The sequence below is a fragment of the Pristiophorus japonicus genome, chromosome 24, assembly GCF_044704955.1.
Source record: "Pristiophorus japonicus isolate sPriJap1 chromosome 24, sPriJap1.hap1, whole genome shotgun sequence".
NCBI classification, from domain to species: domain Eukaryota; kingdom Metazoa; phylum Chordata; class Chondrichthyes; family Pristiophoridae; genus Pristiophorus; species Pristiophorus japonicus.
Window position 1 is genome coordinate 12,414,640 of NC_092000.1, and position 16,180 is coordinate 12,430,819.

Genomic DNA, 16,180 nt, shown 5'->3' on the forward strand with positions numbered 1-16,180 from the left:
AGGCATGGATGAGGGTTTCAGCAGCGGATGAGCTGAGGCAGGGGCGGAGACAAGCGATGTTATGGAGGTGGAAATAGGGGGTCTTAGTTATGCTGTGGATATGTGGTCGGAAGTTCATTTCAGGGTCAAATACGACACTAAGGTTGCGAACAGTCTGGTTCAACCTCAGACAGATGCTAGGGAGAGGGATGGAGTCGGTGGCTAGGGAATGCAGTTTTTGGCGTCCCCTTAAAGACATCACGCTTGAGCCTAGCACTAGACTGAGAACCACAGAATCAGTGTCCCAGTTTAAATCAGCACTTCAAGGAGAGCATGATGGAAAACTGGTTAAAAAAAAGATTTTTATATGTTTGGTAAGCATTATTTTTATTTGGGGATGGAAAGACTAGATACGGGTACAGGGAATTGTAAGTAGTATTTATAATGGACAGGGTATTTAGGGAGGAGTCCATTTTCTATGCAGCTGTGCCCAAATATAGTTCTGCTGCACACCTAAGCAAGCAAGGAGAGATTGGAACTATTGTTTGGTTTGCGTGTTGCCATTTTGTCCAGAGGCCACAAGGGGGTGCACTTGACCTCGGGAAGATTGGTGGAAACTGTGCTAATGTCATACTTTGAGCTATACCCACTGCAGCCACAAGCTGGCAGATATAAACGTGGTCAGTAAACGTACTCGAGCTGTGTGTTTATAGAAAAATACAATTGGCCCACCAGTTTCTCACAAAGGCAGTGTCCTTGTGGTTTGCAGAATGGTCATTTGTTATTTAAAGTGATACGTTTCCCCAATCTGTTACACAGCACTTGAAATAATTCTCTGTCCTTCTTATTCCTCCTTGTCATCCGTGGCTCAGTGGGCAGCACCCTCACTGCTGGGTCAGAAGGTTGTTGGTTCAAGTCCTGCTCCAGACACTTGAGCATAAAAATCCAGGCTAACACTCCAGTGCAGTGCTGAGGGAGTGCTGCACTGTTGGAGGTGTGCCGCACTGTCGGAGGTGCCGTCTTTCAGACAAGATGTTAAACCGAGGCCCTGTCTGCTCTCTCAGGTGAATGTACAAGATCCCATGACACTCTTTCGAGGAAGAGCAGGTGGAGTTATCCCTGATGTCCTGGCCAATAGTTATCCCTCAATCAACATAACAAAAAAAAACAGATTACCTGGTCATTGACACATTGCTGTTTGTGGGAGTTTGCTGTGCACAAAATCAGTGTAACTATTTGCACTGCGCTTTTTTTGACTGAAATGCCGCGTCGGTCAAGCCTTGCTCGGCCTTTTGGCTAAGATCATGCGTAACTGACCTGACAGGGGAGTAACCACCATAACCCCAAGGTGGTTCTCCCTGGATCAGGAAGGTATATGCTTGCTTTTTCGGAAATAGGAGGTGGGTGGCGTGGCTTGACCCATCCAGGTGTGGGGGGCCTGACCCATCCACCTCCATGGCACGAACCTGGTATTGCAGTACTTCCAGGAACGGTGCAGTGGCTCTAGGCCTTTTGGCTAAGAGCATTGGCGCAGAGTGATCCTTGACGTGTGCAAGGTGACCTCTGGCGTTTGTGATTTGACAAAGAATTGGAACGATTGGCTATGAATTTAAAAAAAAAAAGCCTTGCTCCCACCCCCGCCAATCCTAGCCCCAAATCATTCCCTCCACGTGCTGCAGAGAATCAGGACCCGAGGCCTGAGACTCTGCTGAGGCCTTGACTCTCTTCACCCACTCCGACTCCAACTCCTCTCGGGGGGCTGAGAGGGCCCGTGGACGCCTGAGAGCGACGGCGGGCAGAGAAGCGGCCGTGAGGCGGGGTGGAAGAGCGAGAGAGATTGGGGGGAGAAGAGAGAGAGAGAGAGAGAGAGAGAGACATGGGCACGGGTGGGCGGAGAGGGAGAGACATGGGTGGGGGGATCAGAGAGGAGAGGGGGAACCCAGGGAAGATGGATCGCATTCTTCAAACCCCTACAAGGGACATCGTTGGAGTGGATGATATCCAGAAGTCACGACACTGTCACTAGTCATCTTCATTCCCAATAAACCTGTTAATAATCCGTACACAATGCCTGCCACATCTATGGTGGGGTGGGGGAGGGAAAGGATGCACTTACGCTGGGGTAAGGCACTTCAGCTGTTGGAGGCATGCACTTGGACTGGGGTAAGGCACTTCGGCTGGGGGAAGAGATATATTTGGACTGGGGTAAGGCACTTCGGCTGGGGGAGGCATGCACTTGGACTGGGGTAAGGCACTTCGGCTGGGGGAGGCATGCACTTGGACTGGGGTAAGGCACTTTGGCTGGCCCTTTCTGTCTTCTGGGGAGCTCTGTCCTCTGTCGCTTCAGGAAGTCAAAGTGGATCGAGTTACAATTTGCAAAGTCAGTGAGACCTTGGGGCGGGCGGTTGCAGTGACACATTCCTGTGAAACTTCAGGGTGTGGCTTATCCTCCAAGGGGACCAATCACAGACAAAGGGTGGAGCACGGTGGCGATTTTTACGATTCAAATAAGCGCATCCACGCCAAATAGGCTGCCGCGTTTCCCACATTACAACAGTGACTCCACGCCAAAAGTACTTCATTGGCTGTAAAGCGCTTCGAGACGTCCGGTGGTCGTGAAAGGCGCTACATAAATCTAAGTCGTTCTTTCTACCACACAAAGCCGTACCCAATATACCATCAGGAGAACTAGCCCTGTGGTTTGCAGCCTTCCATTTAAGCTTTATGTAAGTAGCTAACTGTAGATTTACGCCACTTTTCTTTTTCGGCAGTCCCTCGGAGTCGAGGATGACTTGCTGCCACATTAATGAGTTGTCAGGTGACTGAAGAGACCAATGAGGGACCTACAGTCCCTGTCACAGGTGGGGCAGACGCTGGGTGGGGGGCTTGGGTTGCCGTGCGCCCCTTCCGCTGTTTGCGCTTGGCCTCCGCGTGCTCCTGGCGAAGGGACTCGGGGTGTTCGGCGTCTTCCTGGATGCTCCTCTTCCACTTTGGGCGGTCTTGGGCCGGGGATTCCCAGGTGCCGGTGGGGGTGTTGCACTGTTTCAAACTGGGCTTTGAGGGTGTCCTTGAAGCGTGCTGAAAATTTTTTTTTATGCCACACTCATCCAACAGCAACACAGCGAGTTTATTGAGATTGTGTTTATTGAGATTAGCTGGCATTTCAAAGGGTGAAGGCATTAGCTTTCAGGAACACACAAGTCCCTTCATCAGACAATGCAAATTACAAAAGGGATTTTGGTTACGCAACCAAATTCTCAATTATTTATTCACAAAGTATCAAAACACACATCGCTTTCCATTCATGTAACGTACACAGACATGATTTTCTACAAACGTATAGTGAAGCATTAACAATACAATCAGAGAAGTTCCCCAACCTAAATCATTTTATACACCCTCAAATGAGGTCTCCCCTCAGCCTCCTCTGTCCCAAAGAAAATGACGCCCAGCTTATCCAATCTTTCCTCACAGCTAAAATTAGAAATGACACATTTGATTGAATAAAATTCTAAAATGGCTGGAAGGGAGCCAGAGATGAAGCCGGCAATGTGCCAGGGTTTTCCTGCAAACCCCTTCACCACAACCACATCGCGGCACTCACCAGTGCAAGAACGAGGAGGCTCTGGTTGAATTTGATGCGAGGTAATAATGCAGTCATCACGGGGTTAAAAGAGCCACGACCACTTACCTCAGCTGTGCAGCTTTCCAAAATGTGTTGAGGTGTTGGACAAGTGGAGGTGGAGGTGCCATCTTAAATATTCTGATCAATATTTCACCAGCACTGGGGCAAAACGTTATTGATCTATGCTGCAGTGTCCATTGTGAGATTTGAAACCTCAACCCAAGTCCGTCAAATAGAATAACTGCTGGGAGATTTACTTCTAATTTCCCCCCTATCAGTCCCCGATACGAGTTTTTATGCTGCTATGGGACAATTTGCCCGCATTAGCAACTGGAGCAAGATGTACTCAGTGATAAGCTGAAAGATTTGGATTTATATAGCGCCTTTCACGACCACCGGACGTCTCACAGCGCTTTATAGCACAGCAGGCAGTCCCTCGTAAATCGAGGAAGACTTGCTTCCACTCTAAAAGTGAGTTCTCAGGTGACTGTACAGTCCAAGGCAGGAATTACAATCTCTTGTCACAGGTGGGACAGACAGTGGTTGGGCGGGGAGTCTGGTTTGCCGCACGCTCCTTCCGCTGCCTGCGCTTGGTTTCTGCATGCTCTCGGCGATGAGACTCGAGGTGCTCAGCGCCCTCCCCGATGCTCTTCCTCCACTTAGGGTGGTCTTTGGCCAGGGACTCCCAGGTGTTGGTGGGGATGTCGCACTTTATCAGGGCGGCTTTGAGGGTGTCCTTGAAACGTTTCCTCTGCCCACCTTTGGCTCACTTGCCGTGTAGGAGTTCCGAGTAGAGCGCTTGCTTTGGGAGTCTCGTGTCGGGCATGCGGACACTGTGGCCCGCCCAACGGAGCTGGTCTGATCGAGAACACCGACGCTGGTGCATCTGTCCTCCCAGGAGATTTGCAGGATTTTGCACTGATGGTATTCTTCAGCGCTTTGAGGTGTCAACTGTATATGGTCCACATCTCTGAGCCATATAGGAGAGCGCTTTACAGCCAATGAAGACCTTTTTGAGCATAGTCACTGCTGTAATGTGGGAAACGTGGCAGCCAATTTGGGCACAGCAAGCTCCCACAAACAGCCATGTGATAATGACCAGATAATGTTTTTTTTTTATGATGTTGATTGAGGGATAAATATTGGGCTCGGACCACCAGGGATAACTCCCCTGCTCTGCTTCGAAATAGTCTGATGGGATCTTTTGCGTCCATTTGAGAGGGCAGACGAGGCCTCGGTTTAACGTCTCATCTGAAAGACGGCACCTCCGACAGTGCAGCACTCCCTCAGGATTGCACTGCAGTGTCAGCCTGGATTGTTTTGTGCTCAAGTCCCTGGAATAGGTACATCACAAAGTGTTGACCTACGAGGGCCCACTTTAAACGATAAATCTCCAATCATGTGCACCGTTTTCTCTTTAGCATTCAGACCGTGAGGCAATCCGATAGAAGTGTTGAAAGTTAAGAAAGGATCGGACAGGGTAGTTCGGAGACTTTCCAGTAGTTGAGGGGTTAAGAACTGAATTGTGGGGTGTGGGAGGACAGATACAAGAACAAATGTAAAAGATTTAGAACAGAGGGTGGGAGAAAGTTCTTCAGGGACTTACGAGGTAATCATAGAAATTTACAGCACGGAAGGAAGTCATTTCATTCCATCGTGTCCGCGCTGGCCTAATCCCACTTTCCAGCTCTTGGTCCGTACCACATCCAAATCCTTTTTAAATGTGGTGAGGGTTTCTGCCTCTACCACCCTTTCAGGCCGTGAGTTCCAGACCCCCACCACCCTCTAATGGGGATTAATTTCTCGGGTTTGATGGTTGAGGCAGAAATGATGTCGATATTCAAGGTTAGATTGGAGAGGTGGATGAGAGAGAGAAGGGGGGTGCAGGGAGATGGGAACAGGGTAGGTAAATGTGATTAGAAATGTCTGCCTGTGCGAAGGGTAAACTCAAACATGGGCCGGTTGGGGCAAATGGTTGGTTTCCTTGTTGGAATGTCTACGTATTTCTACGCCGGCATTTCTTCCCGTTAAAACATTTTACATTCCCTTTTCCAACGTTTTATTTGTTGATTTTCTCCCGTTACCACGGCCAGTGATTTTGTGGTTCTCACTCGTGCGGGGAAAAAAAAAAATGGATGGAATGAAAACTTGCATTGATATAGCGCCTGTAATGTAATAAAACATCCCAAGGCGCTTCCGTAGGAGCGATTATCAAACAAAATTTGACACCGAGCCACAGAACCAATTAGAATAGATAAGGTAGGTTTTAAGAAATGTCTTAAAAGGAGGAGAGGGCGAGAGACGGAGAGAACTCCAGAGCTTGCAGCCAAGGCAGCTGAAGGCACGGCCGCCAACGGTGGAGCGATTCAATGGGGGATGCGCAAGAGGCCAGAATTGGAGGATTGTTGCAATCGGAGAGGGTTGTGGAGGAGGTTACAGAGAAAGGAAGGTGTGCAGCAATGGAAGGGATCGAAAACAAGGCTGAGAACATTAAAATCGAGGTGTTGCTGGACCATGTCGGTCAGGACATGATCCCTGAAAATCCCGTGAAATAAAAACACCCAATAATGCGAGTTTGTGAGCCACGATAAACCGACAGCCTTGCCGGTGAATGTATCATTCGCCACATGCAATTCATGTGACCTATTTCCCACTCTCTCTTTCCCCCCCCCGCCTTCCCCACCCCGCCAGTCATCAGGTTCTACCACTGCTGCTTTTTAAACTGACCAAGAGTTGCAGAAGCACATTCAGCTGACCATCTCTCGTGGCCTCCCGCGCCTTTCTGTGTGGGGCCTCCAGTCAGGCACTTCCACAGCCACGACCAGTCACACACCGAGGGGCCAAACCCGCTTCCCACCACTCTGGGACAGGCACCACGACTGGGCAAGCCACTCGCCATGGTGCAACGTCTCACGACCAATCCCACAGAGAGGTGACATTTGCCGATCAAGTGTCGCAGTTTTCCCATAACATTTTCCAGCGGCAATGGAAAAAGCGGATTCGGATTGGAACCGGTTTTGTTTTAAAAAAAAAAAAATTAATTCTCGAGATGTGGGTCTTGGGATATGGGCGTCGCTGGCAATGCCTGCTTGTATTGCCCGACCCCAGATGCCCAGAGAAGGTGGTGATGCACCGGAGTGGCTCGCTCAGTGGGCAAGTCAAGAGTTGGTGTGGGTCTGGAGTCACATGTAGGCCCAGCTCGGATAAGGACATCAGAGAACTAGCTGGATTTCTACGTCAATCCAACAGCTTCACCCGCCCCTTCACCGAAAGCAGATTTTTTTATTTCCAAAGATTTTTTTTTCCCCCCTTTTACAAAACGGAATTCAAATCCTCAAAACTGCCGTGGTAGGATTTGAACTTGCCTTCCCTGGATTACTGGTTCATCATTTCAAAATGAGAGCTCGGGCATTCAGGAGTGAAATCAGGAATCAACTCAGTGCAAAGTAGCGGAAATCTGGAATTCTCTTCCCCCAAAAAGGGCCATGGATACTAGGGAGGGAGGGCAACAGGAATGTTCAAGACCGTGACCAATTGATAGATTTTTGCTGTGGAAGGGTATCGAGGGGTATGGAGCAAAGACGGATAAATGGAGTTGAGGTACAGAGCAGGCGTGGTCTAATAGAATTCGAGGAGCAGGCTCGAGGCGATGATTGGACGCCTCCTGTTCCGGTGAACCAATCGTCTGCCCCAATGATGTCCCATCAGGGTCGTTCCCAGTGGGTGCCAGCTCCCAGTTTTTATTTGATCAGGCGGCAGTGGTTCCCGACAGACACCAGTAACTGTAGACAGCCATCCTGAATGATTATGGGGGGGTTACATTAACAGAAGAGAAGAGGCATTAATGGGATGAATGAAGCCACTGCCACAATAGTTATACGCAGCCTGGTTTTACTGTAGCATAGAGAGAAGGAAATCGGCGAGAAGGGCAGACAATATTTCTCGAGTTGACACGGTCGCTAATGTGTTCGGAGTTGGTAATCTGCAAAATAAGACGCAGAATTAAAAAAATCCATTATAAAGTTCAGCTCCTGCAAGAGAAACACACTCAAACCGGTCAACTTCAAAATTTGAATCAGAGATCAATTTTTTTTATTATATCAAATTTAGAGACAAACTGTGTTCACCAGCACTGATCCACAAATTCTCAGCGTTACAGAGGAACACAAGAACATAATAGCAACAGGAGTCGGCCATTCGGCCCCTCGAGCCTGCTCCGCCATTTAATATGATCATGGCTGATCTTCGACCTCAACTCCACTTTCCCCGCCTGATTCCCATATCCCTTGATTGCCTTGGAATCCGAAAATCTATTGATCTCGGTCTTGAATATACTCGAGGACTGAGCCGCCACAGCCCTCTGGGGTAGAGAATTCCAAAGATTCACCGCCCTCTGAGTGAAGAAATTTCCCTTCATCTCAGTCCTAAATGGTCGACCCCTTATTCTGAGACTGTGACCCCTGGTTCTAGACTCCCCAGCCAGAGGAAACATCCTCCCTGCATCTACCCTGTCAACCCTGTAAGAATTTTGTATATTTCAATGAGATCACCTCTCATTCTTCTAAACTCGAGAGAATATAGGCCGCGTCCACTCAATCTCTCCTCGAAGGACAATTCCCCCATCCCAGGAATCAGTCTGGTGAACCTTCGTTGCACTCCCTCTATGGCAAGTATATCCTTCCTTAGGTAAGGAGACCAAAACTGTACACAATACTCCAGGTGTGGTCTCACCAGGGTCCTATATAATTGCAGTAAGACTCTTATACTCCAATCCTCTCGTAATAAAGGCCAACATACTATTTGCTTTTGCAATTGCTCGCTGTACCTGCGTGTTAACTTTTAATAAAGGAAGGTGCATTTACTGCCAACCCTCACTCTCACATCCTGTGCTTTACTGATTTCACCATGAAGTGTGGGACTGCGCTGTTCTGGCCGGACAGGTTTGCTATCTGGTCTGTGTTAGTAGCTGATCTCAAGTCAGACAACTGGAGGAGTCGCCTTCCATACTTCACAGATTCCGTTCCTTCTTATCCAGTGCACCTTTGGGAAGATGTGGCTGCTCGGGTGTTGAGAGAGGTCGAATTGACGTTGGCAGTGATTTTGTGGTTGAATGGACCACTGGCAGATACTGTTCACCCATGAATAATAGCCACTTCAGCAACGGACAGGCTGGGGCGCTAGTAACCACAGGGCTTTACGCCAGCACCCACTGGGGGTGGGGGGGCCCCAGGTCATGGCACCCACGGGTGGGGGGGGCCCCCATGTCACGGCACCCATGGGTGGGGGGGGCCCCCATGTCACGGCACCCACGGGGCCATGAAGCAACTCCAAACTGACTTGTTGCACATCTACATGCTTCTTAATTCAATCAGAAGGTCGAACTGAAGGAAAAATATCCCCACAATACGCGAAAAATGATGTTTTAAGCTCAGCTTTCTCCACGAGCAGTGCCACTGAAGTACTCACCTCCACTCTGAGTTATGTATCGGACCCAGGGCAGGGCCTGGTAGCCGCTCTTCTCTATAATTTTCATGTACCGCACCTGGAACACAAGGAAGACCAAATGAACAGGAGTTAGTCACAATCGGGGGCTGCGGACATTTTGAAAAGGCCGTGGGGCAGAAACTGGTCCTGAAGAGGCAACGCAATACAGGGGACGCTTTGCACTCTGCTCAATTTTCGTTTTCCAAATGGGAACGTGGAGTGTTAAACTGGCTGCTGATTCGCTCCCGTCCGACTTGTGCCGTGACCCAGACGAATGCATCGCTTGCAGAGCGCATGTAGGAAGGATAAGGAATATCAGTAGCTGTTACAATGAAAATAAAAGCAAAGCAAATCCTGGAAATATGCTGCAGGAGAGTCGAGAACCAGGGGCCACAGTCTCAGGATAAGGGGTCGGCCATTTTGGGACTATGAGGAGAAACTTTCTTCACTCGGTGGGTGGTGAATCTTTGGAATTCTCTACCCCAGAGGGCTGTGGAGGCTCTGTCGTTCAGTCTATTCAAGGCTTGGATTGATAAGATTTTTCAACACGTTTTGAAGGGAGAGTGTTGGAATAGTTAAGGCGGCAGGTGGAAAAGGCATGGATGAGGGTTTCAGCAGCAGATGGGCTGAGGGAGAGGATATTATGGAGCGGGAAGCAGGCGGACTTTATGATACGGGGTCGGGGTGCTCAGCTCAAGGTTAAACAGGACACGGAGGCTATGAACAGTTAACCCGAGGCAGTAGCCAAGGTGGGGAATGTAATTGTGGCCAAGAGTACGGAGTTTGCGGGAACCAAAAATAATGGCCTTCCTCATGTTTAACGGGAGGAATAATCTACGGCTCATCCAAGTCAATTAAGTACTTTTGAAGGTAGTCACTGTTGTAATGTGGGAAACGCGGCAGCCAACTTGCGCACAGCAAGCTCCCACAAACAGCAGTGTGATAATGACCAGATCATCTGTTTTTGTTATGTTGATTGAGGAATAAATATTGGCCCAGGACACCAGGGATAACTCCCCTATTCTTCAAAATAGTACCGTGCGATCTTTTACATCCATCTGAGAGAGCAGACGAGGCCTCAGTTTAACGTATCATCCGAAAGACCATACCTCCGACAGTGCAGCACTCCCTCAGCACTGCACTGGAGTGTCAGCCTAGATTTTTGTGTGCTCAAGTCCCTTGAGTGGGACTTGAACCCACAAGCTCCTGACGCAGAGACGATTGTGCTGCTCACTGAGTCACTGTTAACACTGTACCTGGGAGTGCACACAGAGAAACAGCTGCAGGATTTTGTGTTGTTGTCAGGTGCAGTGACTGTCAAAATGCAGGAGCGCAGTCCAATATTCTTACTGTTATTAGCCCCTTCAAAGAGCAACACCCCAGGAATCCGTACACTCAAAGGGAAGTGTAAAACCATTTGCTCCTCCCTGTCAGATTTTGCGATTTATCTCGACAGAAATAGTGCTCTTTAAAACGTCACTTTGACAAACCCAGGTGAAGGGTCAAAGGTCAAAGTGCAGGGCACCACCAATAGCAGAGAAGACAAGGGAAGCCAAGTAGTCATGACGAGATGACGCCTAGATTGGGTTTTAACAGATTATGAATATAGAGGAGGAATGATTAACCAGGTACACAGATGGAGCACTAGTCAGGGGAAACATTAAGCCATCTGCCTCTTTTATTTCTGGTACAGAGTACCGTGTGCAGTTCTGGTCACCACATTACAGGAAAGATGGGATTGCACTGGAGAGGGTACAGAGGAGATTTACGAGGATGTTGCCTGGACTGGAGAATTTTAACTACGAGGAAAGATTGGATAGGCTGGGGTTGTTTTCTTTGGAACAGAGGAGATAGATGGGAGACCTTATTGAGGTGTACAAAATGATGAGGGGCCGAGATAGAGTGGAGAGGAAGGGCCTAGTTCCCTTAGCAGAGGGGTCAACAACCAGGGGCCCATAAGGCTACGGACCAAGAGCTGGAAAGTGGGATTAGGGATGGATTGCTCTTTGTCGGTCGGCTCGGACACGATGGGTCGAATGGCCTCCTTCTGTGCTGTGTGATTCTATGCAGAAGGGGAACAGAGAGGGTAGATAGAGAGAAAGCATTTCCGCTGGTTGGGGAGTCTAGGACTAGAAGGGCCACAGTCCAAAAACGAGCCAGGCCTTTCAGGAGCAAAATTAGGAAACACTTCTACACACAAAGGATGGTAGAAGTTTGGAACGCTCTTCCGCAAACGGCAGTTGATGCGAGGCCAAATGTTAATTTTAAATCGGTGATGGAGAGGGCAATGAACACAGTCTTACCCAGTCCAGCACTTTCCATGCAGTCTGTGTGTGCGTGGCAGTGTTGGCCAGGGAGGGAGCCATGCAGCGTGTCTGGTCAGAGTTTTGAAAGCTGTGACTGATTAGGATCAGACTCAAAATAAAAGAATAGGGTTGGGTGCGCTCAATAAACATAGAAACATAGAAAATAGCAGCAGTAGTCGGCCATTCGGCCCTTCGAGCCTGCACCGCCATCCAATATGACCATGGCTGATCCTTTATCTCAACAACATGGGCCCAAGTTTCCACAGGATAAAAAACGGGTGCCCCTCCGAGCTGGGCGCCCGTTTTTCGCGCCAGAAAAATAACGCGCAATTCTCGAGCACTTTGCAGCTCCTTGTCTGTTTGGTGCGGCGCCCAGGGGGGGCGGAGCCTACACTCGCGCCGATTTTGTAAGTGGGAGGGGGCGGGTACTATTTAAATTAGGTTTTTTCCTGCCGGCAACGCTGCGCGTGCGCGTTGGAGCGTTCGCACATGCTCAGTGTGAAAAAAAACATTGGCACTCGGCCATTTTTGTAGTTCTTTGTAGCTGTTTAATTTTTGAATATTTTTTTAAATAAAATCACATTGCCATCAGCACTGAGGCTACCCTTCTCACTGTCTCCTTCCCCTCCCTCCCCTCTGCGGCAACAAACCGCTGTCTCCTTCCCCTCCCTCCCCTCCGCAGCAACAAACCGCTGTCTCCCTCCCCTCCCTCCCCTCCGCGGCAACAAACAGCTGTCTCCTTCCCCTCCCTCCCCTCCGCGGCAACAAACCGCTGTCTCCTTCCCCTCCCTCCCCTCCGCGGCAACAAACCGCTGTCTCCTTCCCCTCCCTCCCCTCCGCAGCAACAAACCGCTGTCTCCCTCCCCTCCCTCCCCTCTGCGGCAACAAACCGCTGTCTCCTTCCCCTCCCTCCCCTCCGCAGCAACAAACCGCTGTCTCCCTCCCCTCCCTCCCCTCCGCAGCAACAAACCGCTGTCTCCTTCCCCTCCGCGGCAACAAACCGCTTTCTCCTCCCCCCGCCACCCCTCCCGCTCAGCGGCAACGAACGGCTGCAGAATTCTCCCTGGCTGAAGCACTTTCACACAGGTAGGAAGATGGTTTATTTAATCTTTTCTTTGCTTATAAATGTTTATTCAGGTTGGATTTATTTGTATAATATTTGTAGAAGTATAAATAAGGATTGATTGTAGAATTTAATGACTTCCCTCCCCCCCCCACCTCGTTCTGGACGCCTAATTTGTAACCTGCGCCTGATTTTTTAACGTGTAGAACAGGTTTTTTCAGTTCTACAAAAATCTTCACTTGCTCCATTCTACTTTAGTTTGGAGTACGTTTTCACTGTGGAAACTTTCAAATCAGGCGTCAGTGGCCGGACACGCCCCCTTTTGAAGAAAAAATTCTGTTCCAAAGTAGAACTGTTCTACCTGACTAGAACTGCAGAAAAAAAAATGTGGAGAATTGCGATTTCTAAAAATCAGGCGCAAATCATGTGGAAAGTTGGGCCCATAATTCCCTCTTTCTCCCCATTCCCCTTGATGCCTTTTGTGTTGAGAAATCTATCTATCTCCCTCTTAACTATATTCAGTGACTTGGCCTCCACAGCCTTCTGTGGTAGAGAATTCCACAGGTTCACCACCCTCTGAGTGAAAACATTTCTCCTCATCTCAGTCCTAAATTTCCTACCCTGTATCCTGAGACTGTGACCCCTTGTTCTAGACTTCCCAGCCAGGGGAAACATCCTCCCCGCATCCAGTCTGTCCAACCCCGTCGGTATTTTATACGTTTCAAGGAGATCCCCTCTCATTCTTCTAAACTCCATGAATATAGGCCTAGTCGACCCAGTCTCTCCTCATGTGACAGTCCTGCCATCTGAAATTGCGTAAAAATAAAAACTTTAAATCTGAGATTGTTAGATTTTTGTGAAACAAAGATAGCGGGATTATGGGGCAAAAGTATATGGAGTTAGGACGCAGACCAGCCATGAGCTCACTGAAAGACGGAACAAACTCGAGGGGCTGAATGGCCACCTCCTGTTCTCCTGAGCATCCCTGATTATAATCGCTCAACCATCGGTGGCCGTGCCTTCTGTTGCCTGGGCCCCAAGCTCTGGAACTCCCTCCCTAAACCTCTCCGCCTCTCTTTCCTCCTTCAAGACGCTCCTTAAAACCTACCTCTTTGACCAAGCTTTTGGTCACCTGCGCTACTTACTACTCGGGGCGTTTCACGGCATTAAAGGCGCTAGATAAATACAAGTTGTTGTTGTTGTTGTTTCGATTAACCTGCCGCGCACTTCAGCATCTTGGTCTGTTTCGCACGTTTGAGACCGCCAGCACTTGCACCTTGTTCCATCGCGTGACCGGGTTTGGGGAGACAGTCTCGATCCCCCTCAGGGGGAGCACGCACAGAAAACCAACGCACGGTCGCACTCACCTGCACCCCCGACACGGTGAAATACGGGATTTCGAACTTCACGGTGATTGGTGGCTTGCCTTCGGTATTTTCGTTGTCCACGCTCGGTAGGCCAAAATGAGCCCGCATTAAATATTCTTTCCCGCCCTGAGAGAGAGAGAGAGAGAGAGAGAGAGAGAGAGAGTGCGTCAGCCATTAAAACCTAAAGGTCGATTTAAATAATAATTAGCACTTTTATTGACACCAACATCTCGCAGCACCACATCTACGCCGCGAATGTGCAGTCTCCAGAGAATACAACCGCTACACCAGCAAAGACAGGCCGATCCAGGCCGACTTGAACAACCGACCACTAGGCCCGTCTCAAATCTAGGCGGCCATTTTGGACTGTCGCCGGAGCCCTTCAGCGATCTCCCCTCAGCCTCGATGACCGACGGCGGAATGCTTGGAAGAACTGCGACATACGGAATGGATTTCTTACAGAGGACCCCACAGTACAACCTGGAGGATTAAACCTTCCTCGCAAACCAGACGGATTCCCGGGATGGCGGGACTGACCTATCAAGAAAGACTGGATCAACTGGGCTTGTATTCACTGGAGTTCAGAAGAATGAGAGGGGTATCTCATAGAAACGTTTAAAATTCTGATGGGTTTAGACAGGTTAGATGCAGGAAGAATGTTCCCGTTGTTGGGGGAAGTCCAGAACCAGGGGTCACAGTCTAAGGATAAGGGGTAAGCCATTTAGGACCGAGATGAGGAGAAACTTCTTCACCCAGAGAATGGTGAACCTGTGGAATTCTCTACCACAGAAAGTTGTTGAGGCCAATTCACTAAATATATTAATATAGGATGATATAACAGTGAGCAATCAGAAATTACAGCATCAAAAGGGAGTTAGATGAAGTCCTTACTACTCGGGGGATCAAGGGGTATGGCGAGAAAGCAGGAAGGGGGTACTGAAGTTTCATGTTCAGCCATGAACTCATTGAATGGCGGTGCAGGCTAGAAGGGCTGAATGGCCTACTCCTGCACCTATTTTCTATGTTTCTATGTTTCTATGTTTCTATGTTTCAAAGAGGCCCATTGCACTAATCCCAGTGCTATCTACTTTAATCCCAGTTCCCTGCTCTTTCTGCATATCCTCCCATTTTAAAGAAAGACTTGCATTTATAAAGTTATTTTCATAACCATTGGACATCCCAAAATGCTTTACAGCCAAAGAAGTACTTTTTGGAGTGCAGTCACTGTTGTAATGTAGGAAACGCGGCAGACAATATGCACACAGCAAGCTCCCACAAACAGCGATGTGCTAATGACCCAGATCATTCATTTTAGCGATGTGGGTTGAGGGATCGATATTGGCCAGCGCACCGGGGATAACTCCCCCTGCTCTTCCTCGAAATAGTGCCGCGGGATCTTTTACGTCCGCCTGAGAGGGCAGACGGGGGCCTCGGTTTAACGTCTCATCCGAAAGACGCCACCTCCGACAGTGCGGCTCTCCCTCAGCACTGCAGTGGGAGTGTCAGCCTGGATTTATGTGCTCAAGTCCCTGGAGTGGGAGCTGAACCCACGACCTTCTGACTCCGAGGTGAGGGTGCTGCCCACTGAGCCCACGGCTGACCTCGTCGGAATTGCTACAAACACCACAAAATGACTCCTACTCACAGGTAAGGATTTGATGGTCCACACCACAGTGTTATTTTCAGGCACCCACTTGGCACTACCCACACTGGTCTTGAACTTGGGTGAATCAGCATCGCTGGGCACTGGGATAATGATCTCTACATTGTTGGCCACGGATTGCTTCTTGAACTGACTTTTAGCCTGTCGGAAAAGAACAAAGTTATCGTCAACTGACTTGCCTCTGAACCGTACTAACTTCTCCCCTTCCGCCTCCAATTCTCTCCCCTCCTTTCCCGAAGGGACTTCTCTTGAGGAGTGTGGTTTCCCTGCCACGCTCCCCCCCCACCCCCCCCACAGTATCTCACTCAAGCGGCCGCTCTTCATGGGCAAGTTTGGTACAGGGAGTGCCAGCTGGCTATTCAACCACATGGGCATCGTGGCTAAGGCTACTTCCGTCGTCTGACACACACACTCCTTTCGCGGGGGTTACTGGATGACTATCAGGAGGTGGTACTGGTACTCCTCGTTGGCGATAGGCTTACCTGGTCCGCACAGCTCAGTCCCAAACCATGTAGTCACTGTTGTAATGTAGGAAAACGCGGCAGCCAATTTGCGCACAGCAAGGTCCCACAAACAGCAATGTGATAATGACCAGATCATCTGTTTTTGTTATGTCGATTGAGGGATAAGTATTGGCCAGGACACCGGGGATAACTCCCCTGCTCCAAATAATGCCATGGGAATTAACCCGAG

General features: G+C 49.3%; 1 protein-coding gene across 3 annotated transcripts in view; it reads right to left on the reverse strand.

Moving 5' to 3' along the window:
* Nucleotides 1-7,478: 7,478 nt before the first annotated feature.
* LOC139237935 (AP-1 complex subunit mu-2) overlaps nt 7,479-16,180 on the reverse strand; it is a 34,227-nt gene continuing 25,525 nt past the window's right edge. For all 3 annotated transcript variants that reach the window (XM_070867258.1, XM_070867259.1, XM_070867257.1), the window contains exons 9-12: nt 15,470-15,628; nt 13,825-13,950; nt 9,071-9,146; nt 7,479-7,586 (exon numbers count right to left, since the gene is read on the reverse strand). In XM_070867258.1, the coding sequence (XP_070723359.1) occupies nt 7,564-7,586; nt 9,071-9,146; nt 13,825-13,950; nt 15,470-15,628 (384 nt within the window). In that variant the 3' untranslated portion in view covers nt 7,479-7,563. The remainder of the gene's footprint in view (nt 7,587-9,070; nt 9,147-13,824; nt 13,951-15,469; nt 15,629-16,180) is intronic.